At 37.1% G+C, this 24,919-nt stretch overlaps 1 protein-coding gene across 2 annotated transcripts in view; it reads right to left on the bottom strand.

Moving 5' to 3' along the window:
- The window catches only part of GALK2 (galactokinase 2), a 125,227-nt gene that overhangs the window by 99,596 nt on the left and 712 nt on the right, over window positions 1-24,919 (bottom strand). Inside the window, exons 1-2 of one of the 2 annotated variants that reach the window (XM_057722717.1) lie at window positions 12,309-12,501; window positions 2,176-2,264 (exon numbers count right to left, since the gene is read on the bottom strand). In XM_057722717.1, coding sequence (XP_057578700.1) covers window positions 2,176-2,264; window positions 12,309-12,361 — 142 coding nt within the window. In that variant the 5' untranslated portion in view covers window positions 12,362-12,501. Of the gene's footprint in view, window positions 1-2,175; window positions 2,265-12,308; window positions 12,502-24,919 lie in introns of those variants that run through there. The other variant, XM_057722718.1, reaches the window with a different exon arrangement.

Below are 24,919 nucleotides of genomic sequence, written 5' to 3'. Positions count from 1 at the left end.
AAAAAATAAAAAATAGTTGTGGCACACAGGCTTAGTTTCTCCGTGGCATGTGGGATCTTCCTGGAGCAGGGATGGAACCCGCGTCCCCTGCATTGGCAGGTGGATTCTTAACCACTGCACCACCAGGGAAGCCCTGTATTAACTTTTTAAATATGAATAATGGAAGCCATTAGCACCCTCTCCCTTATATTAATATTATGTGAGTCTCACTCTTTTCCTTACTAGCCAATGAACTCACTAAAGGTGAAGGCCCTGCTTTATTTATCTTTGTGGCCTAACCAAATGCTTAACAAATTAGGCTGGCACTGATTAGTTGTGTTAAATGTGCTAGACATAGCTAGGATAAAGAAAAAAAAGCTAGAAAAAATTTAATCTGCACTATTTCATATATAATGAGCAAATATAGAAAACAAACTATTCTCTTATTTTCATTCTAATTCCTCTATGAATCACCAGCAGGAATTTTTTTTTGCCTATCACACCATAATGTTTTCTCCAAATTACCATTTAAACTCAAGGTTGTTATTCATAAGATTTAAAAACAAAATAACAATTCAAGAAAGACGGGCTAAGCAAGCTTACTTATATTTCCCCCAGGGCAGGTTTCTATATCTGATGGTTCCTATGGCAGACACTGATCGACTAAGAAACATAAAATGAACGAAAGACAATTCAACTGCTTAATTACATTTTTAAATAAACACTATTCTATGTATTATTACAGGTAGCAAGTCTTTTGTTTCTACATTGATTCCTCTAAAATAAAAAAATTAGGGTTTTTTTTTAATGGATTGACAATGACAGATGGAGAAGTGGTTTTCAAAGTTGTCTTTCTCCCCAGCTTCCTTCAAAAAGACAATAATACAAAACAGTGGCTCACAAGTAGAAAACACATATTTAAATGAGCAGAACCTGGGAAGGCACCAGATTCTGTTGGGAAGGCTGCAGTGTGAATGACAGCCTTCTGAGAATGAAGATGTCTCCCTTTGTGAAACTGACAGAAACATCCTGGTGAGCAGCAGGAAGGGAGCAAGAACTGCTAGCAAGTAAGGGTAACAACCATGATTATATTTTGGGTATTTTAACAGGAAATACAATAACACTTTTAATAAAGATTGACATTCATTTCTTCCTGCACACTAATTAACTACCTTGGAACACAATCCCCCCTTTTTTAAATCAGAAAATTGTCAATACATTTACTAGAATAAGAATTACTTATTCAGGAAAATCCTTCCTTTTCAGGTATCTTCAGTCTCTCTCTCTCCACTGACTTTACCCAATTCCCCCTCCCCACCTCATTTAACCACTCTCAAACATCTCATATTTTTAAAATCCTCCATTATTTGCTTCAAAATAAGACTGCCTGAGTTGATAATAATTGAAGCTATATTTTGGGTGCATGGGAGTTCATTATATTATTCCAAATACCTTTTTATATGTTTACACTTTCCAGTATAGAAAGTTTTTTTTTATATTTTTAAGATCTCTATTGGAGTATAATTGCTTTACAATATTGTATTAGTTTCTGCTGTACAACAAAGTGAAATCAGCTGTATTTATACATATATCCCCAGATCCCCTCCCTCTTGAACCTCCCTCCCACCCTTCTAGGTCATCAGCAAGCATCAACTTGATTTCCCTGTGCTCTGCAGCAGCTTCCCACTAGCCATCCATTTTACATTTGATAGTGTATATATGCCAATGCTACTCAGAAAGTTTTCTTTTTAATCCTCCTTTGTTTGGGGTTTTTCTCAGTTCCCCATCCTGTTTTCTCCTGATAAAACATATTCATTCTTCAGGTCACCACACTTTTGAAAACAAGGAATTATTGGGTTTCCCTGTATTCTTCTAATCCAATGAGGAAATGTAAAACCATCAAAATTACTCACTGCAGTCTAAAAGCTTAACCTGCATCACAGAAAAATCTTTCCATCTCTCATGAAAATAATGTAAGTAACTGGGTTTCAACAAATTTCTAAATTCTAAAAAATGGACAAAATTAACATTAACATGGATTAGGAAAGATGAAAGTATAGTGTTCCTTATGCAAAACTTATCTTGCTATAGCAAGATATGTGAAACATTCTATTTTTTCAGTTCTCCCGATATATTGTCAAAAATTCAGATCTTACCAAAGGAGGAAAAAATTATGAGAAGGAACTTTTGAAATACCTATTATATTGACTCTTCCTGGTGCTCGAACATAAAACTTGGGAATGGATCCAAACTTAGAATTAAACATCTCTTTTAGCTTCAGCAATCTGAAAACAAGAGTAGAATATTTCAGGATATGCAGATAATACAAGGGTGAGTCAAAAATTATCCGCACTCTGGTTGCAGAATTTATTTTAATTAACTTTTAGAAAAGACAAATACATCATTTTTCAACATAATCTCCTTGCTTTTCAATACACTTTGTCCATCTGTCAACAAGTTTTCACATTCCCCCATTAAAAAATGTTTTAGGCTGAGCTGCAAGCCACGAATGCACCACTATCTTTACTTCTTCATCAGAAGTGAATCTTTGTCCTCCTAGGGCTGTTTTCAGGGGACCAAACAGGTGAAAGTCCAATGGAACAAGATCGGGACTATAGAGAAGATGCTTTAACACCTCAAAATGAAGTTTTTGCAGAGTGTCGACAGTGTGGGCAGAAGTGTGCTGACGTACACACCCTCAGATCACAAAAAAACGAATCACTGCACACTGCTCTTCTTTCATGCAAATCACAAGTGGGGCATCCATTTTTGCTTGCACTGCAGTTACAAATGAACTGATGTAACACGTTCACACCTGCACAGCAGTGACTGGGGAGACAGTAGCCGTGAACGGAAAGCACTGATAAGACAATGCAGCTAACAGAAGTTTTAATATAACCAGAGTGTGGATAATTTTTGATTCACCCTCATAGAAAAATCCAAAAGATACACACACACACACACACACACACACAAACACTTCATATACCTACCACCATTAATATCTTTAAAAATAATAAAAGCAAACTCTTTTACTGACATACTTCCTTGAAAGTCCCAGGGTAAAACAATACTGTAACCTCCTAAGTGACACAAGGGTATAGCTAAGCACACAGAAGAGTAAAAAATTTAATACTGATGTAGACAACAGAAAAAAAAAAATCCTTTCCTTCAATTATGAAGAATGTAACTTTCTGTTTAATTTCTCAACAATATTCAGAGAAGAATCTCTTTATACTAAAAAAAGTAGCATGGAGTGGTGTAACAGTTTCCTAGAGCTGTCATAACAAAGTATCACAAACTGGGTGACTTAACGGAAATTTATTGTCTCTGAGTTCTAGGAGCAAAATCAGAGTGTTGACAGGACCATGCACCTCTGAAAGCTAAAGGGGAAAACCCTTCCTTGCCTCTTCTTAGTTTCTGATGGTGACCATCAATCCTTGGCATCCCTTGGCTTTCAGCTTCAACACTCCAATCTCTGCCTATGTCATCACATGGAATTCTCTCTGTGTGTCTCTATTTGTGACTCTGTTTTTTCTTTTTATAAGGACATCAGGCTGATTGGATTAGGGCCTACCTTAATTCAGTATGACTTCATCTTAACTTGATTACATATGTAAAGATGCTAGTTCAAATAAGGTCACATGCTGAGGTTCCAGGTGAACGTGAACTGGGAGGGGTGCTATTCAACCCAGTACAGTCAAACAAAAACAAGACTGGATATCAGGAGACCACAGTTCTAATTCCAATGGGGCTTCTAATTTAACGCCAAAGTTTGGCAAATCATTTTCCCTTGGACCCTCTTCTGTAAAATTAGAGAATTTGAACTAGATATTCCTCATCGGTACCTTCCAGATCAAAAATGCTTATAACGTATTTAATAACTTCATACTGTTAAATCATCGCAAGTCATTTCTATGAATAACCCCCACTGTTTGTAGTCTCACAATATATTGTATCTGAGTAATAACACCAAGACAGTAAATATTTATTAGACCTACCATAGTCAAGACATTCATTAATTAAATGATTGATCTTCAAGATTAATTAGTTACAAGAAACAAAATCACACCAAAAAATTTAAGAAAAAAGGAAATTTATTATAATGATAGAAAGATACATTGAATATTCTTTGAAATTATTCAGGATGACCTCCTAGGACTGGGACAGCCATCAGAACTCTATTTACTGATGGATGGGGCTGTGTTTCTGCCCTGTTGGTTGTCTGGCCTGAGATGTCCCAGCACTGGAGCCTACAGGCTGTTGGCTGGGGCTAATGGCAGCCTCCGGCCTACTGGAGTACTCCCCAGAATTGTTGCTGCCATTGTCCTTGTCCCCACAGTGAGCCGCAGCCGCCTCCTGCCTCTGCTGGAGATGCTCCAATACTAGCAGGTAGGTCTGGCCCAGTCTCTTATGGGGTCACTGCCTTTTTCCCCCTGGGTCCTGGTGCACATGAGACCTTGTGTGTGCCCTCTAAGAGTGGAGTTTCTGTTTCCCCCAGTCCTGTGCAATTCATGTGATCAAACTCTGCTGGCCTTCAAAGCCACATTCTCTGGGGGCTCCTCCTCCCATTGCCAGACCCCTATGCTGGGAAGCCTGACATGGCGTTCAAATACTTTCACTCATGTGGGAGAAATTCTGTGGTATAATTGTTTTCTGGTTTGTGGGTCCCCAGCTGGCCCACAAATGGGATTAGATTTTATTCCAGTTGTGCCCCTCCTACCATCTCATTGTGGCTTCTTCTTTGTCTTTGGATGTAGGGTATCTTTTTTGGTAGGTTCCAGTATTTTTTTGTCAATGGTTGTTCAGCAGTTAGTTGTGATTTTGGTGTTCTCTTAAGAAGGGATGAGCTCACATCCTTCTTTTTTTTTTTTTTTTTTTTTTTTTTTTTAACAATAAACTGCATATATTTAAAGTGTACAATTTGATATTTTTTTCTTATTAGTAATGTATATGTGGCAATCCCAATCTCCCAATTCATTCCCCCTCAGAGTCCCCCTGCCCAGCTTCCCCACTTGGTGTCCATATGTTTGTTCTCTACATCTGTGTCTCTATTTCTGCCTTGCAAACCGGTTGACTTGTACCATTTTTCTATATTCTGCATATATGTGTTAATATACGATATTTGTTTTTCTCTTTCTGACTCACTTCACTCTGTATGACAGCCTCCAGGTCCATCCATGTCTCTACAGATGTCCTAATTTCGTTCCTTTTTACAGTCATGTCCTTCTACTCCACCACCGTGAGCTCTCCTGGGTCATCCAGGAAGCCAGAGCTGATGTTATCGTGGCATTTTCTTCACAGCATTCTGCATCCACCCAGATGTTAACTTCTCATATTTGTCATACAAAGAGGAAGAATCTTAGTTGGCAGGGTGGCTCCACTCCAGATAGTCATTCAAGGACACAGATTTCTTCCTTCTCATTGCTTCACTGCTCCAGACTGTTGTCCATTTCTGTGTGCTCAAAATTGGATTGTAGGCTTGTCCATGCTCTAGGTCAGATGAACCATTCTTTCCTTCTTTTTTTTCCCTCAGTGGCTGCCTCTTCCCCTCAACACACCAGCACGGTGGTCATGCTTTGCCCCCAGAAACTCTACTTAAATTGTGTGTTTGGCTCTTTTCCTGTCTCATTCTTTCATCCCTCCAAAAACACCATCACCATTTCCCTCTGCTCAATGCTCTTCACATTCCAGTTGCCTCTGTGAGCCTCTGAGTTTTTGCTCTTCCATCCCTTCAGTTTTCATGACACTGTGGCTTTTCTTAGAGAGGTATACAAGTTGATACAAAAAATCATGTGGAAAATAAATACGCAAGAATAGTGGAGAAAACATTAAAAAAGGACAACTATAAGGAAGGAGTAACCATACAAAACATTAAAACATACTATAAAGACTCTGTAATGAAAACAGTGAGGTACCAGCACATATATAGAACAAGCAGACTTCAGTAGAATAAAAGGTTCAGAAAGAGATGCAAGTACATACAGAAACTTAGTATATGAGGAAAGTGAACTTTTTAATAAATGAACTTTTTAATAAACAGTGGTAGTACAACTGGCTAAACTTTTGGAAAGATAAAATTAGGTCCATCTCTTACACAAGAATAGACTCCAAATGGATCAGGTACTAGAAGAAATACAAGTGAATTTCAGTATAACTCAACATAGGGAAAAGGTTTTCTAACTATCACTCAAAATTCTGAGGCAATTTTTTTAACTTGACAAATTTGCCTACATAAAGATTTTTAAAAACATTTACATGGCAGAAAATGTTATAATTAAAGTCAAAAGAAAACTAGCAAACTAAGGGAAAATATTTACAACATATGTTACAGATATATTCTTTATGTTAAAAAACTGAACCATAACACCATAACACTCCTAGAATAGAACATAGGCAGAACATTCTTTGACATAAATCATAGCAATATTTTTTTGAATCTGTTGCCCAAGGCAAAAGAAAAAAAAGCAAAAATAAACAAATAGAACCTCATTAAACTTAAATGCTTCTGCACAGCAAAGGAAACCATCAATAAAATGAAAAGACAACCTACTGAATGGGAGAAAATATTTGCAAATGATATAACCAATAAATGGTTAACATCCAACATACATAAACAGCTCATACAACTATATATCAAAAAAAAAAGCCCAATTAGAAAATGAGCAGAAGACCTGAATATATATTTTTCCAAAAAAGACATACAGATGGCCAACAAGCACATGAAAAGATGGTCAACATTGCTAATCATCAGAGAAATGCAAATCAAAACCACAATGAGATATCACCTCACACCTATCAGAATGGCTATCATCAAAAAAGACCACAGATAACAAATGTTGGCAAGGATATGGAGAAAAAGGAGTCATTGTACCCTGTTGGTAGGAACATAAATTGGTGCAGCCATGCTGCAAAACAGTATAGAGGTTCCTCAAAAAACTAAAAATACAACCACCATATGATCCAATAATTCCACTGCTGGGTATATATCCAAAGAAAATGAAAACACTAATTCAAAAAGACACCCGTACCCCGAAAGTTCATAGCAGCATTATTTACAATAGCCAAGATGTCAAAGCAACCTAAGTGTCCATTAACAGATGAATATGATAGATAGATAGATGCTGGATAGATAGATAGATAGATAGATAGATAGATAGATAGATAGATAGATACACACATGCACAAAACAAAATATTACTCAGCCAGAAAAAGAATGAAAATCTGCCATTTGTAACAATGTAGATAGACCTAGAGAATATTATGCTTAGTGAAATAAGTCAGAGAAAGACAAATAATCTGTTATTACTTATACATGGAATCTAAAAAGTAAAACAAATGAATATATATAACAAAACAGAAATAGATTCACAGATACAGAGAACAAACAAATGGTTACCAGCGGGGAAAGGGGAGGGCAAGATAGAGCTATGAGATTAAGAGATACAAACTACTGAGTATAAAATAGATAAGCAACAAGGGTATATTGCACAGCACAGGAAAATATAGCCATTATTTTGTAATAACTTTAAATGGAATATAATCTATAAAAATATTGAATCACTATGTTGTACACCTGAAACTCACATAATATTGTAGATCAACCATAATTCAACTTAAAGAACTCAAAAGCTGAGTGAAAAATGCAATAATTCCAGAGCTGGAGCAGAGAGAGTACAATACAATCCTGGAACATATTGCTGTGCCAGAAAGTAAAGAAGTATTCAAACAATGACAGTAACATGTCAGAAGGACACAGGAGCCCAAGTAAGTAAGCATCCACTGCCCAAATTGAGGGATTAAAATTTCCCCTCTCCTATTGATTTTGATGGGACAGGAAAAAAAAAAAAAAAAAAGAAACATAAAAAGTAGTTAAAAATAATCCCCTGAACAAGGCCCAGAAAATTAGTTAGTTCTGTAAGACCTTAAAAAATAGATGATTTTTTTTTCGTAAATGGTTCTAACATTTATGAAATGTTATGGAAAGAAGCTATGGAAAGCCTTTCCATCACATTTTGGGAACAGTATAACCCAAAAGCTAACACTTAATAAGAAGAGCCCCCCAAAGCAAACTATAGGTTACTCTCACATGTAAAAAAGGTACAAAAACTCTAAATAAAATGTTGGTAAATTTAATCCAACATACATTATTGTATAATACATGTGACCAGAGCTTATCCTAGGAATATAAAGATAGTACCAGGAAATATGTTGATTAAATGCACTATTCTAACAGAATAGAAGGAAAAACTCTATAACTCAATGATCCTCTCAAAATATGCAAATATATATATTTCAATAGCCATTCCTGATTTTTAATTAAAATTTTAAATTTAAAAATCAAGACAAGGGTGTACCATACTGCAGAAAATGTAAAATGCACAGAAAAAAACAGCATAAGTCAAAGGAAAATTGCTAAACTGGGAATAATATATATAATGGGAATAATAATATATAAACTGGGAATAATATATATATATACATATAATATGTATAAAACAACAAATGAGTTTATCCAAAATATATATACATTCATACAAAAAATACATAAACAGTTCCTAAAAACTAACAAAAAATAGACAATCGAATAACATCTTTTTTTTTTTTTTTGCAGAGCCATTTGGCAGCAACTATTAAAATTTTATTTTTATTTTTTGAAACTATCAAAATTTTAAATACGCATTACCTTTGACCTAGATTCCGTTTTCTTAAACAAGCTTAAAGAAACAAAAAATGCTCAAGGATAACTGTATAAAGATTTTTACTGCAGCGTTGTTTGTGAGTGAAAAATTGGCAACTTAAATGTACACTCTAATAATTGAGTGGTTAAATAATGATATTCATACTATGAAATACTCTCAGCCCTTAAAAAGTGAAATATATCTGTACGGAATGATATACCAGAATCTCTAAGAAATATTATTAAGTGAAAAAAGTAAATTACAGAAAACCAAATATGATTCCCCTTATATGAATATAATACAATTTTTATTTAAAAATGTTAACAATGGGACTTCCTTGTCAGTCCAGTGGTTAAGACTCTGAGCTCCCAATGCAGGGGGCAAGGTTTCCATCCCTGGTCGGGGAACTAAGATCCTGCATGCCCCATGCACAATCAAAAAAAAAAAAAAAATTAACAATGATATTATAAAGATAAAATGATACCAAAAGGATATAATGATATTACAAGGATATAAAAACAAACCAAGCTTCTAAGAAGGGAAGTAAGAATTGGCAGCAAGGAAAAAGATTCAGATTATGAGAAAAAGAATGGTGGGATTCTCAGGCTTTACTGAATATACTTTTAAATAATCCAAATCTTTCATATTAAGAATGTTTAAAAAAAAAAAAAAGAATGTGTTTATACAGCACCATTATTCATAGAGCCAAAAGATGGAAATGACCCAAATGTCCATCAACTGATGAATGGATAAACAACATGTAGTATATCAATACAATTGAATATTATTCAAACATAAAAAGGAATGACATACTGATAACGTGTTACAACATGGATGAACCTTGAAAACATTATATTAAGTGAAAGAAGCCAGTAAGAAAAAAAAAGTATATTATATGATTCCATTTATTTGAAATGTCCAGGATAACCAAATCTACAGAGACAATAGGCACATTAGTAGTTGCTTAGGGCTTTCAGGGATTGGGGAGGTGATAGCTTAAGGGTTGCAGGGTTCTTTGTGGGCTGATAAAAATGTTCTAACTTTGATTACAGTGATGGTTGCACAATCCTGTGAATATACCAAAAACCATTTAATTGTAAACTCTAAACAAGTGAACTGTATGGTATGTGAATTATACATCAATAAAGCTGTTACCAAAAAAATAATAATAATCCAACAATTTAAAACTTAATCCCAAAGAGAAGGAAAAAAGAAAAGAATGCAAAGAAATTTAGAACAGTGGTTCTAAATGCAAAGAACGCTAAGAATGCAAAGAATGTTAGAAGAGTGGAATCTGAAGTAGTCTTATAGTAAAGGGAGCAAGCAGGATTGGGATGCAGAAAAAAAATTAGCGTTTCTATTTCTATATGATTTTTTTAAATGAACTTAAAAAGAAATTAAGTTTACTAAATAAAAAATATAACATTGTTGACTAGTCCCTTTACTCAGAGGGTCATGTGTCCTGTGAAGCTGAAGAGGCAATGCCAACTAAAAATTGGCACTTGCCATCTACCTCCACAAGGATTAAATCACAAGCTCCTGTGACTACTGACCTTCAACACACCCTGAAAGGAGTTCAGGGTGGAGATCAGGAATGAGGCACTCTGTGCTCTGGGAAAAACCAGAAGAACAGGACTTCAGGTAGATATTTTCAGATTTTATGAGCACAATTCTTGCATCTCCTCATATCTAGAAAAGCACTAAAACCCTTCGTGGTAACATCTGCTCCTTGTGACTAGCAGCAACCTTCCGCAAAATCTGTGCTTGGACCTCCCTGGTGGCACACTGGTTAAGAATCTGCCTGCCAATGCAGGGGACATGGGTTCAGTCCCTGGTAGGGGAAGATCCCACATGCTGCGGAGAAACTAAGCCCGAGTGCCACAATTACTGAAGTGTGCATGCCTAGAGCCCGTGCTCCGCAACAAGAGAAGCCACCCCAGTGAGAAGCCAGCGCACCACAATGAATAGTAACTCCAACTCACCACAACTAGAGAAAGCCCACGCTCAGCAACAAAGACCCAACACAGCCTAAGTAAGTAAATAAATAAATAAATGAAGTGTGCTTGATTGCATGTTGTGTGTACTCCCCCTTCACCAAAATCACATATATATTGACCTTCCCCTCCACATCTCCAGAGCAGTTTCTCAGAGCTATGTGAAATGCTGCCTCCCAGGCTATGGTTCTCATTTTGCCCCAAATAAAATTTAATTCACAACTCTCAGGTTCCGCATTTTTGTCAGTCAACAGCATCCTGAAGAAAGAGCAGGCATTCCAAAAAAGACAGTTTGATCTTGGGGCCCTCGTGCATTCTTTTTCCCTTTCAGCATATTGCAATATCTGACAAGTTAGATGGGTTTTTAGATAGATACACTATCTAGATTTAACTGAACTCACCCCTGATAAAAAGGATAAGTGACTGAAACATTGCTTGAATAACTGTACTAAGTGAAAAACAAGAAAATGGCAAAGTGCACACTTACCTGACTACTATGTGAGCTCTTCTATAGCTAGCACAGAACACTAAATATCAACAAGAAATTTGTTGCATGAATAAATACTGTGAAGGTCTTTAAAGGCAAGAAACAACACCAAGGAAATTTAGTAAATAATTCTTCACTTTTAGTACATGTTACCACCATCCTCCTTCTTGCAGGGTAACTATAAAAATATTGAGCATTTTGACTGAAATAGCATAAAATGGAAACACAAAAGAATATGTGACATTCATGAGTAGTCTAAGGCCGTGCCGGTCTCCATAATCAAAAATTACATTTCTTTCTGCTGTTTGCTGGCTCAAGGCTGAAAAAGCATTTGCAATTTCAGTAAGCTGTAATATTGTCGACTGTCACATGACAGTCATAAACCAGGAAGTAGGGAGAACTTTAGTACTTAATTTTAGAGAAAAAAAGTTAACAGGGAAAAAAACTAAAAATTACAAACAGCAAAGGGGGAGCAAAGCCAACCTTAGAAAAGCTATAGGGCAAAAACACAGCAGCTGGAGACTTCACCCTATGAGATTTCTGACCTATGTCATTGAGAAGTACTTCCACGAAGTATTTGCAAGATACCCTCAAATGAAAATATCCTTCACTTGGTATCACTTAAGCTATTAGTTATTCTGTAGCTAGGTACCGGTAGCAGACTAATTTCCTAAGTGACAAGACATAGATTCCATGATTTGTTTAAAAGGATGCAGAGTCCAAGGGGGGGGGGGGTTGGTATGGGGGTCGTTTTTTTGTTTGTTTTTGTTTTCGTTGTGGCGTGCTTGATTGTTTTCAATGAATATTTTAGAAAGGGGACTTTAAAAAGCACCAACAGCTGGCAGGCAAAACAAAGAGAGAAAAGATTCAAACTTAATCTGGGTTTTTCTGCTAAAGCCCAGCAGAAAGAGTGTCCCACGCTTCTGCAGGAAAAAAGAGAAAAGAAGGATCTGCATGGATGAAGCAAGACACAACTCTTGGTAGGAAACGAGGGTGGACAGGACGCGGACTTCTTGCAAGTCCAGCCAAGTGGCCTTATAATTTCCCAAGAATTCTGTCTGCCCCCGGGGGCACAAGCTGCGTCTCAGTGAAGAGCCAAAAGCCCTGGCACCATCTACATCTATCCAACCCAATCGATCCTAAAGCGCGGCATCTCCTCTCCCCCACCTGGGATGTTCTGCCACCTGGACTCGACGCACGGCAGGGCCCTCCATAGCCATATTTCGCTAATCCTTCTTTATTCGGCAGTTTCAACAGGCGAAGCAAGGCTTCCGAGGTAATCACGAGACATCAGCGGCAGGAGCCCTTTCTTCCGGGCGACATCGGCACTTACCCCGCGGAAATCCTGCCTCTGCGCTGAGGTGGCTGCTTCCAGTCGGCCCCGCCCGTGGCTCCTCCTCCCTGGGCTCTGGGGCTCGGAGCCTTCCCAGCCTCTGCCAGGTACTGCCACCGTGCTGCTCTGAGCCCCTGGGGATCCGGGGCGCGCTGGAGCCCCGGAGCCGAGCAAAGCCGACTAAGCAAATTTTCTTTCTGAGCCCTGGGCATAAGTCTGAGCACAGAATTATAACCTGGCACCTCAGTTTGCCTTTTTTTTTAAGTTAGCGGTCTTTTTTTTTTTTTCTTTAATGACCAGCAGCAACTCCCCCCAATAACATTAAAATATTTAGTTATTGCTTCTTCATTGGATTATTTCAAAAATCAGGCAATATAAAATTGATGCGGTGCGTGATTTAAACATACTTGCATTTATTTCCAGAATAGAGGCATTGGTGGGCCTTCCTAGAACATAAGTAATAGTAAAAAGAAGAAAATACATGTCTTTCAAACTGCAAGATACTCTTAGCATCCAGCTGGACACCTTGATTTTTCAGCTGCCTAGAGAAATCCCAGATACCCTATGTCAAAAAGCACACCACCCCCATCCCTCATCACTCTACCATAATGCTGTTTTCTTTCCTTCCTTGTTCTCACAAGGTATGCATATTTATTTTACGTATTTATTGCCTGTCTCACCACTTCCACCATCACTACCACTAGAAGGTAAGCAACTTGAGGGTAGGAACTGTGTATCCCCAGCACCTAGAACAGTATTGGTTTTTAATCAATAGGTAAGATGAACTGAATGAACAACTGAAAGGTAAAGTGACTTGCCTAAGGTCGCACTGTTAACTGATAGAAAAACTTGAATTAGACTTCAGGTCTACTAATTCTCTAGTGTAATTTGTACCTCAGAATGCTGAGATTAAACCCAAGTGAAGCCAGCTACCGATACACCTATCCCAAGGTTTCCTAGTTGAGAAAGTTTGGGCCAACATGCCCAAAACACTAAGTGTACAGGCATACCCACAGAGACATTGAACAAGTTGCCACGCCAGAACTTCTGTACGTGTATATTGGGGAAGGGGAAAGGGGAAATGAAGGCTAAAGTGTGAACTGACAATATCAAAGGCTAGCTAAAAGAGTTGCAGCCCCTTGGCACGTCCCTGAGTTATTACTGTAAATGAAACATCATGGAAACAATGTTATTCTGGTATCAGGGCTATTTCTCACTATTATTTCAGTCCCTTCTTATCACTTTCAAATGAAGCAATTATATCTCCTTTTTTTGAACCCCAATAAATCCCAGTATGATGCTTATTGTGGTTTACTTTTGAATAAGGAGAGACATCATTGTCACTTCTGTAAATAGGTTTGAATGCGGAGAAAGCTTAAGTGAGAAAAAAATGTAAATTTTTTCGGAACATCAGTAAATATAGGAAAGAAAAGATCCTTTTTTTATTCAGATACATTTCTAACATAACTTTTATGGTCATTGAAAAATAAGTAAACTTTGAAGCTCTGAAAATGCTGGGGGGGGAGGTTGTTTTTTTTAATCGCCCCAAATAAGCCCATTTCATACAGTTTGTTTGTTCCCGAGGCTTGCAGGATCTTAGTTCCCTTACCTGGGATTGAAGCGGGGCCCAGCAGTATTGTCAAGTCCTCATCACTGGACTGCCAGGGAATTCCTTTCCAGCGCTTTCACTGCCAGGGGCTGCGTTCAGGGTTCAATCCCTGGTCAGGGAACTAAGATCCAGCAAGTCCGGCAATAAATAAATAAAGAAAAAAGAACAGTGGCTATGGACACTATGGTTCATAAATGAATATTTTCTATTAAATGTGTATTTGATGGCCAAATATTAACTGTGCTAAATGAAACCTGATGGCACATCATTACTTTGGATTTTGTATCCTTTTCTAAACTGCGGTTTCACAAAACGGATACAGACTAGAAAGTACCTTATAGAGCAACTAGTAAAACTCCCTTTTTTGAAATGATGGACTCAAAGTGAAAGAGTAAGGGCTGGAATCAAAATCCAGGTTCTAGACTCCTAGCCCAGGCTACTCTGAATGTGTGACCTCTGATGAGACTCCAGGGAAGTATGCTGAAAAAAAATTATTGAAACAATTAGTAATTTTTGTCCCCAAATTAAAATGTATACATTGTAATTTTAATACAACATAGCTCTTAAAATAACCTGTTCTCAAAGTACTAGAGAACCCCAACTAGAAACCAAAAACCAAAATTAACATTACTTTCTTATACTATCTTCCTTATACCAGGCTTCCTTATATGTAAGTAAGCACTTCACATATATTATTCTCTCTTTAAATCTTCCCAAAAACCGTTATGAAGTGAAAAAGTATTGTTCTTTTACCAATTTTACAAAATTCCTTTGGTTCTTATTAGACATATTTGATACTGAAAATGTTTAATGTCTAAATTTTACAGAATTTTTATTTTCACAAATCTTGAACCTCTCAGTTCTTCATTTTTTGCATATGGGCACACTTACAATAAGGTTTAGGGTCTAAATTATAAATTAATAGAGTATTTCATGATAGATTCTTTTTTTAATATTTATTTATTTAGCTGATACATACTTAAATAGAAACTAATTAACAAACTTGACATTGTTTCTCCTCAACTGATATTAGTTTCAGTTTAGATACAATATTGTAGCAAACAAAAGAAAACAAAAATCAAAATGAAACAAAACAAAAACTTGATCCAAAGTAAAAGTAGAGGACTTCCCTGGCGGTCCAGTGGTTAAGACTCCGAACTCTCAAGGCAGTTCGGTCTCTGGTCCCTGGTCAGAGAACTAAGATCCTACATGCAGCAAGGCACGCAGGAAAAAAGGAAGGGAGGGAGGAAGGGAGGGAGGGAGGGAGGGAGGAAGGAAGGAAGGAAGGAAGGAAGGAAGGAAGGAAGGAAGGAAGGAAGGAAGGAAGGAAGGGAGGCAAGCAGGCCAGCCAGAGTGTTAGAGGTACACAGACCTAGCTAACTCCTGCATGTGTTTACATCTCAGCTTAAAAATCACTGCCTCTGGAAGTATTTCCTGTTCCCTGTCCCTACCTCTACCTTCAAAACTTAAGTCTCTAAAATCAAAAATCATTTATCTGAAAAAAAAAAAGTTATTTCTGTGGTTTAGTCTGTACAACTTCTAGAAAATACTTCCTATCCTGATTTACATATAAAAAATATTGTTCACAATTGGGAGAATCTACTTCAACAACATATTTGGGGTATTTTCTCATTATGATAAATATTATACTCATTTAATGTCTTTATAATGATGCTGTATGTTGCTTATTCATCTGTATATAGAATAGATACATCTCTCTAGTATATAATCATTTAAATAAAGGCAAAAGATATGCTCATAATTCAGAGAAATTTATATTTATGTAGTTAAATATAGTATGCTGATCTTTTATAAAGCAATATAAAAGGAATAGAAATTGTGCAAAAATGGTTTAACAGAATATAGGTTGTTTTGCAGAGCGAAAACAACACCTCTAAGCACCCTTACTGCCCAGTCATAGCAATTATCATACCAGTACTGTTATTACTTGTATGCTTCCTTATCTATCTAGTCTAGAGCCTTGCTACTAAAGTGTGAGCCTCAGCAACAGCATTAACTGGAGCTTATTATAAATGCACAATCTTGGGCACAGGCCTACTCAATCAGAATCTACAAGTCAAATATGTCATTTTAAATTTAATGGTTCAACCACTGACTAACTTTGTGACCCTAGGCAAGTCTGAAACTTTTCCTCCATAAAAAGGGAGATAAAAATACCTACTTCATGGAGTTGTTATGAAGATTTTAAAAACCATCCCAACCGTCCCTCCAGTCATCCTCTATCCCCTAAATCTGGTTTGCTATATTTATAGCTATCTGAAGTTACATTAATTATTTATTGATGTTTGTATTTACTATGTCTCCACCATTAGAATTTACATTCCATGTTTCATCCATTGTTCTATCATCATTCATTCACTTAACAAATATTTACCAGCTATGTTCTAAGCACTATTCCAGGCACTAGGGAGATAACAATAAACATAAATAAAAAGGTCCTGTTATTATGACAAATTAAAATTTAAGTAGATAAAAATAATTTACTATAAAAATTAATACAAACTGCATATAATGCACATTCCAACAATAAAATGAAATCTGACAGGCAAAAATTTTAATTAACTTGATTTTGAAATCAGAAGTTTGCATTTCAATTTTGAAGTATACATTAGACTAGCCAAACTGCAGATAAATTGCCCCAATTTAAAACTATATGTATGGGAATTCCTTGGCGGTCCAGTGGTTAGGACTTTGTGCTTTCACTGCCATGGCCCGTTCAATCCCTGCTTGAGGAGCTAAAAAACAAACAAAAAAAAACCCCCCAAAAGTGCATTGTGGTCAAAAAAAATTGTATGTTGTTTTGCTTTTTATTGTCTTGACCCAGAAACTAAACACATAGTACCAGGATGTTCAAACATGACAGTATTTTCTACATCTCATCTTGTCATAACCATTCAATATTGCCCATCTCAATAAGGTATGATCATTATCTGAAGCGATTCTTTTCTCTACTTTTTTTTTTATAAATTTATTTATCTTATTTATTTATTGGCTGCGTTGGGTCTTCGTTGCTGCACACAGGCTTTCTCTAGTTGCTACGAGTGGGGGCTACTCTTCATTGTGGTGCGCGGGCTCCTCATTGTAGTGGCTTCTCTTGTTGTGGAGCACGGGCCCTAGGTGCGTGGGCTTCAGTAGTTGTGGCACATGGGCTGAGTAGTTGTGGCTCACGGGCTCTAGAGCACAGGCTCAATAGCTGTGGCGCACGGGCTTAGTTGCTCCGTGGCATGTGGAATCTTCCCGGGGCAGGGCTCAAACCCGTGTCCCTTGCATTGGCAGGCAGATTCCTTACCACTGCACCACCTAGGAAGTCCTTTCTCTACTTTTTTAAGAATACATTTGCAAGGCATCTCAGGTGACTGGCATAATTCAAAGATTTATTTTTTTAAGAAAACAACTAGGATAATCAAAACAACCTATAACATCTAAACATGTTGCATTCTTTTTTTTTTTAATTTTTTAATTTTTTGGCTGTGCCATGTGGCATGCAGGATCTTAGTTCCCCGACCAGGGATGGAACCTGTACCCCCTGCAGTGGAAGCGCAGAGTCTTAACCACTGGACCACCAGGGAAGTCCCAACCATGTTGCATTCGAAAGAGAAAAAGTTTTATTAGTTTTAATTTCGATTCTCAGATCAATCCATAAAAGTAAATCTAAGCCATAATGCAGCAGTAATAGTATTAATAACTCATGCAGAATCCAGAACCCTGAGGTCTCCAACTAAGTCCCTAGTTGAGGGTAGGAATGAGGGTAGGGATGAAAGTTTGGAATAGAGGAAAGATAGGTACAGATTCTGAGAAGTAGGAAAAAGCTGAAGGAAATCAGGGAAATCTCTGGTTTAAAAGAAGTCAAAAAAGCACTTCCCTGGTGGCACAGTGGTTAATAATCTGCCTGCCAATGCAGGGAACACGGGTTCGAGCCCTAGGCCAGGAAGGCCCCACATGCCGCGGAGCAGCTAAGCCCATGCACCACAACTACCAAGCCTGCACTCTGGAATCCACAAGCCCATGCTCCGCAACAAGAGAAGCCACCGCAATGAGAAGCCCGCGCACCGAAACGAAGAGTAGCCCTTGCTTACCACAACTAGATAAAGCCTGAGTGCAGCAACAAAGACTCAACACAGCCAATTAATTAATTAATTAAAATTTAAAATAAATAAATAAATAAAAGGAGTCAAAAAGGATAAACAGGAATCTCTGGGATCTGAAGTAGATTGCTAAAGAGCAGAAGTTTGATAGTCTCCAAGATTAAAAGAAGGTTGTATGGGGAATAGTAAAAGGAATGCAGGTATAGCATTCCATGCACAAATTATGTCAATTGTCAATTGAAGATTGTGTGGCTTTAGCTCACAGGGGAATCACAGGAGGATTAACGCAAAACATACTGAAAGAACGTACTGATTTCAGTAGAGAAAATAAATAAAAACTATTTTGGAATTACAGTATAATTGTGTCAGCTCCCTACTTTGCCACCACACCATACATCTTGCTGAAATGTGTGTTCAGGGACTTCCCTAGCGACCCAGTGGTTAGGACTCCTAGTCTCCACTGCAGGGGGTAAGGGTTCCATCCCTGGTCAGGGAAGTAAGATCCCTCATATGGCGTAGCCCACCACCAACAACAAAAAAGTGTGTTCATTTCACAAAACTAGGGAGGTATGGTCACCATTTTGGGTGCAAAGAAAAACAAGTGGGCATTAGAGAAAATGGCAAACAAAATTGCTAAAATTGTGTAATTGCATTTTATGAGACATTTTTCCAAGGCCAAAGTCAATGTAAAAAATGGAAACCCCTAGCATGCCTACTTACTCTTTATTTGCATACTCCCACTATGGAATTTTAGAGATGAAAGATGTAATTGCAGTTTAGAGCCTTCTGAAGGGATACTATGAGTAGCTGATTAAGTTAAAAAGGATACATGTACTGAGTACTTTGTAAACACCATGCACTTACATGCATCATTTTATTTAATCTGAATAGACTTAGACAGATTAAAAGGACAACTAACAAGCCAAGAGCATCAATCTATAAGGTGGAAATGTAATGAGATCATGAAAACTGTATTATCAGAGCTCCTCTCAGGAAAGAGTGGGTATTAAACGTAGATGGAAATAACATTTTGATAAGCCACTTAGGTTGGCTGGTAAAATCAAGGGATATGCTCCAACAACAACAGACAGTCAGCAATTTGCCTTTGAAGGAGAGAAGGTTCCTCCCCTGAGTGAAGTATATAATTTATGCTACAGCTGAATTGCATGACAACGTTGTACTGTTTACTCCCCATCTGACTTTTTTTTTTTAATATGTATTTATTTATTTGGCTGCATTGGGTCTTAGTTGCAGCATGCAGGATCTTTTAGTTGTGGCATGCGGGATCTATTTCCCTGACCAGGGATCAAACCCAGTCACTCTGCATTGGGAGCACAGAGTCCTAGCCACTGGACCACCAGGGAAATCCCCCCATTTGACGTCTGGATCCATTTTTCAGCCTTCTCTACCCTCCTGGAAGCTGATCTCTAGGGACTGCACCTGGGTTCCTTTAACCCTCTGGCTTCTGGTTGGGGTTGGTCACTGACAGAATACTAGAGAACAGTTAAACAGAGAAGTTGAGGTATTTATCACTACCCACCCCCACCCACCCACCCACCCACCCACACACACACACACACATGAATTCACACACCCCACCACACTTTTGCCATAGTGTGGCAGTAGCTGTTTCCCTATAACCACGGCTGCTGTTGGAGGGTCCATCTTCCAGGGCTCCCACTTTTACTGGGCTCTGGTAAAAACATTTCTTCTCTTTTCCCCTTCAAGCCTTCAAGAAATGGGATTTCCAGCCTGTTGCTAGTCCCTGTTTCACCATTCTTGTGGGTTCCCTCAACCCTACCCCATCTCTGTAAATAGCTCCTTCAATAAACTCTTTTCAGTTACTGCCCCCACTCCCTCTCCAGTGTGCCATGAGTTTCCTGTCCAGATCTTGACTAATACAAAGGGAGTCCTCCTTTTCTGCCTTTCTAACATTGTCTTCAGCCTAAGTAAATGTAGTAAAAACCAAAAAAAAAAGAAAAAAAATTTTAAGGTAATTGGTCTGAAAGGACACCAAATCATGAGCCTATTTGGGGTAACCATATGTTTCAATCCATCAGTGAGGAGTAATGAATGCTAGAGTATACTTAAATACATCACGTTTTCACTGAGCCTGCTGAGTTTCAGGAGATTCAGAGGTAAGTAAGGAGCTTTCAGTTTAATAAAGAATAAACACAAAATAATCATAATATAGGATAACATAAAATTATCAAAAATATACTCTTAAAGGGTCAAATTCTGTTGGGAATTAAAGGGTCTATTATCTTTGACAAAACTGCCAAGACAATTCAATAGGGAAAGGATCATTTCTTTTGACAAATAATGCTGGAACTATTTCATAACCACATGCAAAAAGGATAATAATAAACCTCTACATTTAACTTACACTATAAACAAAATTTATATTTGAACTAGGTCATATATCTGAATGTATGAGTTAGAACCACATAAAACTTCTAGAAGAAAACATAAGAGAAAAATATCAGTGCCCTGCGGTGTGGCAAATATTCCTTAAAAACAACAGAAAGCATAAAGAACACTTACAACTCAATGGTACTAAGACAATCCAATTTAAAAAGGTGCTTGCTCTGGCAGCACATATACTAAAGCAACCTAAATGTCCATCAACAGAGGAATGGATAAAGAAGATGTAGTCCATATATACAATGGAATATTACTCAGCCATAAAAAAGAACAAAATAATGCCATGTGCAGCAACATGGATGGACCTAGAGATTGTCACACTGAGTGAAGTAAGCCAGACACAAAAAGACAAATATCATATGATATCACTTATATCTGGAATCTAAAAAAAAAAGTGGGGGTACAAATGAACTTATTTACAAAACAGAAGTAGAGTCATGGATGTAGAAAACAAACATGGTTACCAGGGGATAAGACGGGGGGATGCATAAAGTGGGAGACTGGGACTGACACATACACACTACTACATATAAAATAGATAACTAAGAACCTGTTGTATAGCACAGGGACCTCTACTCAGTATTCTGTAATGGCCTATATGGAAAAAGAATCTTAAAAAAAAAAAAAAAAGAGTGGATACATGTATATGTATAACTGATTCACTCTGCTGTACGCTTGATACTAACACAACATTGTAAATCAACTATATTCCAATAAAAAATTTTAAAAATAAAATATAACAGAAACTTGAAAAAAAATGGGCAAAAGTATTGAAGAGATAATTCACCAAAGATACATTGATAATAAGTACATGAAAAGATGTTCAGCATTAGTCACTAAGGAAATGCAAATTAAAACCACAATGATATACCATTATACTCCTGCCAGAGTAGCTAAAATTAAAACAATTGACCATACTATGTGTTGACAAGAATGTGGTACAACTAGAAATCTTATACATTGTTGTTGGATAAGCAAAATGGCAAAAACACTTAGGAAAGCAATTGGAGAGTTTCTTAAAAAGTTAAACATACACATACTTGTAATCCAACTATTCCACCACTAGGTATTTACCTGCATTCATATCTATTGCTGTATAACAATATTATCACACACTTAGCAGTATAAAACAATACAGATTGATTATCTCCCAGTTTCTGTGGTTCAGGAGTGGGGGCACAGCATAGCTGGGTCATCTGCTTTAGGGTCTCACAAAGTCTTATCTAAGGCTCAACTGGGGAAGGATTCATTTCCAAGATCACATGGTTGCTAGCAGCTTTAATTCCATGTGGATTATCAGGCTAAAAGCCAATTTCTTGCTGGCTATTGGCCAGATAACCACACTCAGCTCCTTGCCACATGGTCTTTTACAATATGGTCACTTGCTTTCTCGAAATCAGCAAGGGAGATAGAGATTTTCCCCAACAAGATGGGTTTACGATCTAGTATAATGTAATCATGCACACATAATCATGTACATCACCTTTGCTCTATCTTAATGGTTAGAAACAAGTCACACTTAGTTGTCAATTATAACTCAGTAAAGCTGGGGGCGGGGGGTGGGGGATGGAGAAAGAAGCAAGTCACAGATCCCATCCACATTCAAGGCAGAAAGGATTACCCAAGTTCATGTGCCTTAGAGTCTGTCTACCACATTACTCAAGAGAAGTGAAACATATGTCCACACAAAAAATTGTACTCAAATGTCCTCAGCAGCTTTATTTATATTAGCCAAAAACTTAGGGAAAAAAAAAAACCCTCAAATATCCATCAACAGGACTTCCCTGGTGGTCCAGTGGTTACGACTCCGTGCTTCCACTCAGGGGGCATGGGTTCAATTCCTGGTCAGGGAACTAAGATCCCACACGCCACACAGTGCAGCCAAAATATATATATATATGTATATATATATGGATGGATAAACCACAAGTTAGCCATATATCTCCATCAACAGGTGAATGGCTAACCTGTGATATATTCATATAAGTGAAAGCTCAACAATAAAAAGACACCACCAGTTGATACATGCAACAACATGGATGAATCTCAAAATAATTATACTGAGTGAAAGAAGTCAGGCAAAAGAGAGTACATATTGTATGATTCATTTATACAAAATTCCAGGAAATGTAAACTAATCTATAGTGACAAAAAGTAGCAGTGGTTGCAATGGAAAAGTGAAGGGAGGAGAAGATGATGGATTATCAAGGGGCAATGAGGAAACTTCTGCAGTGATAAATAATATGTTCATTATCTTGGTTATAATGGTTTCACAGGTATATACATATGTTTAAATCATCAAACTGTGCGTTTTGTGTGCAGTTTAATGTACCTCAATAAAGCTGCTAAATTATACCTCAAACAGCTTTTTTTAAACTATTGTTTTAAACACAGGATCCACTTTGTAGAAGGGTACCAGGTCAAATCAATAAACTCTGTTAAAATAAGAAAAATTTAATGATTCACCATTGATGTCAAGAAAAAGAGAGTAGTTTAATTGCAGAAAGTATTCAAGATAGGCTATGTGAATGAGGTGATATTTAAATAGACTTTCAAGGACAAAAGATTTTGATGTGTAGAGACAGATATAAGGGCATTACCTGCACAGAAAGATTAACATGTTTATTTATGCAACAAATATTCATTAGCATTTGTGTACCCAAGCAGTGTGAAACCTTTTAAACTGCTCTCAGCAAATTGCCAGACTAGATTTGTGAAATTTGGAGATGGCCAAGGATACTAGGCTCAAAGCACTTTTACTAGTGCTCCTAGTCACTGACTTCTTGAATAATTCTTTCCTCATTGTAGGAGTAAGGAATTACTTTAAAAGGCAGCAAATTATATAAATAAATTCAATGCAAATCAACATGCAGTTTTATACATGTGATCAGTATGCACATGATTAATAGATTAATTTCAAAATTGCTGTATTGACTAAAAAGCAAAACTACATAACTCCGATTACTGTCAGCAAACAAACCTCTCAATCACTTTGGGATTCTATTCTCTCTTCTGCATAATTATGGGTTTCAGATAGAGTAATCATGTGATTTATTGTCCAGACGTCTGAGAGTGATGGAGACTGGTAACTACCATTCTGGGACGAAAGTACTAAACCAAGGCCGTCCTAGGCAAAATGGGATGTACTGTCACCAGTTACAGGCAGATTTTATTTTAAAGTTACAAATGCAGACTCCTGAACTCTGCCCCTGACCTACTGAATCAGAACCTCTAGTGTGGGATTTGGGAAATTATACTCTAATTAGCTGCCATGCTTGGGAAGCCTTGGACTCTAACGTGATATCATTAAAGGCACTTCCAATTCTAAAAGTCCATGTTTAGTAAGGGAATTTTAACGTGGACTGGGTATCACACGATATCAGGGAATTATTTATTTTCCTAGTGTAGTAATGATGTTGTGAAAAGAGAAGGTCCTTATTTTTAGGAAATACACAGCTGCTTCTATGAGTGATGTGTCATGATATGTGCATCTTACTTTCAATTGACTGGGAATACATACACACATACAAATAAAGCTGATAGTGGGTATACACATATTCACTGGACTAATTCTTTGAATTTTTCTGTATGTTTGAAATTTCTCATCATAGAATGCTGGGAGGAAAAGACTAAGGAAAACTTTGTTTATAGGTAGACAGTATTATTGGTATAAATATGACTTTTAAGAACTATGACCAAAAAGATGGCAATTCAAATGATTACTAAATTGAGAGATTGCGAGTGACAAATAAAACTACTATATATAAAATAGATAACTAATAAGAATCTGTTCTTTAGTACAGGGAACTCTACTCAATACTCTGTAATGGTCTATATGGAAAAAGAATTCAAAAAAAAAAAAAGACTGGCTATATGTATATGTACAATTGATTCACTTTGCTGTACACTTGAAACTAACACAACATTGTAAATCAACTATACTCTAATAAAAAAATTTTTTTAATTATTAAAAAACACAAAAACAAACGATTACTAAAAAAACCAGAGACTTCCCTGGCACTCCCAATGCAGGGGGCATAGGTTGATCCCCCGTGGGGCAACTAAGATTCCACATGCTGCACGGCTCCCCCCCCAAAAAAGAATTTACTGAGTAACTGCCAAAACGGAAAAAATAATAACAATAATCCAGCCTGCAATTTCTCTTCCTGGACTTTTTCCTAAGAAAAAATAAAGTGACAAAGATATTCTCTCCAGAGTTGTTTAAAATGGTGTTATTGCTGCAATATTCAAAATGTATAACAATAATAGCATGCTTAAGTAAATTACGGTGCATTGGTATATTCAA

The sequence above is a fragment of the Hippopotamus amphibius genome, chromosome 2 (genome assembly GCF_030028045.1).
Source record: "Hippopotamus amphibius kiboko isolate mHipAmp2 chromosome 2, mHipAmp2.hap2, whole genome shotgun sequence".
In the NCBI taxonomy this organism is placed as follows: domain Eukaryota; kingdom Metazoa; phylum Chordata; class Mammalia; order Artiodactyla; family Hippopotamidae; genus Hippopotamus; species Hippopotamus amphibius.
Note: the sequence above shows the minus strand (reverse complement) of the source record. Positions and strands in the feature narration are given on the sequence as shown.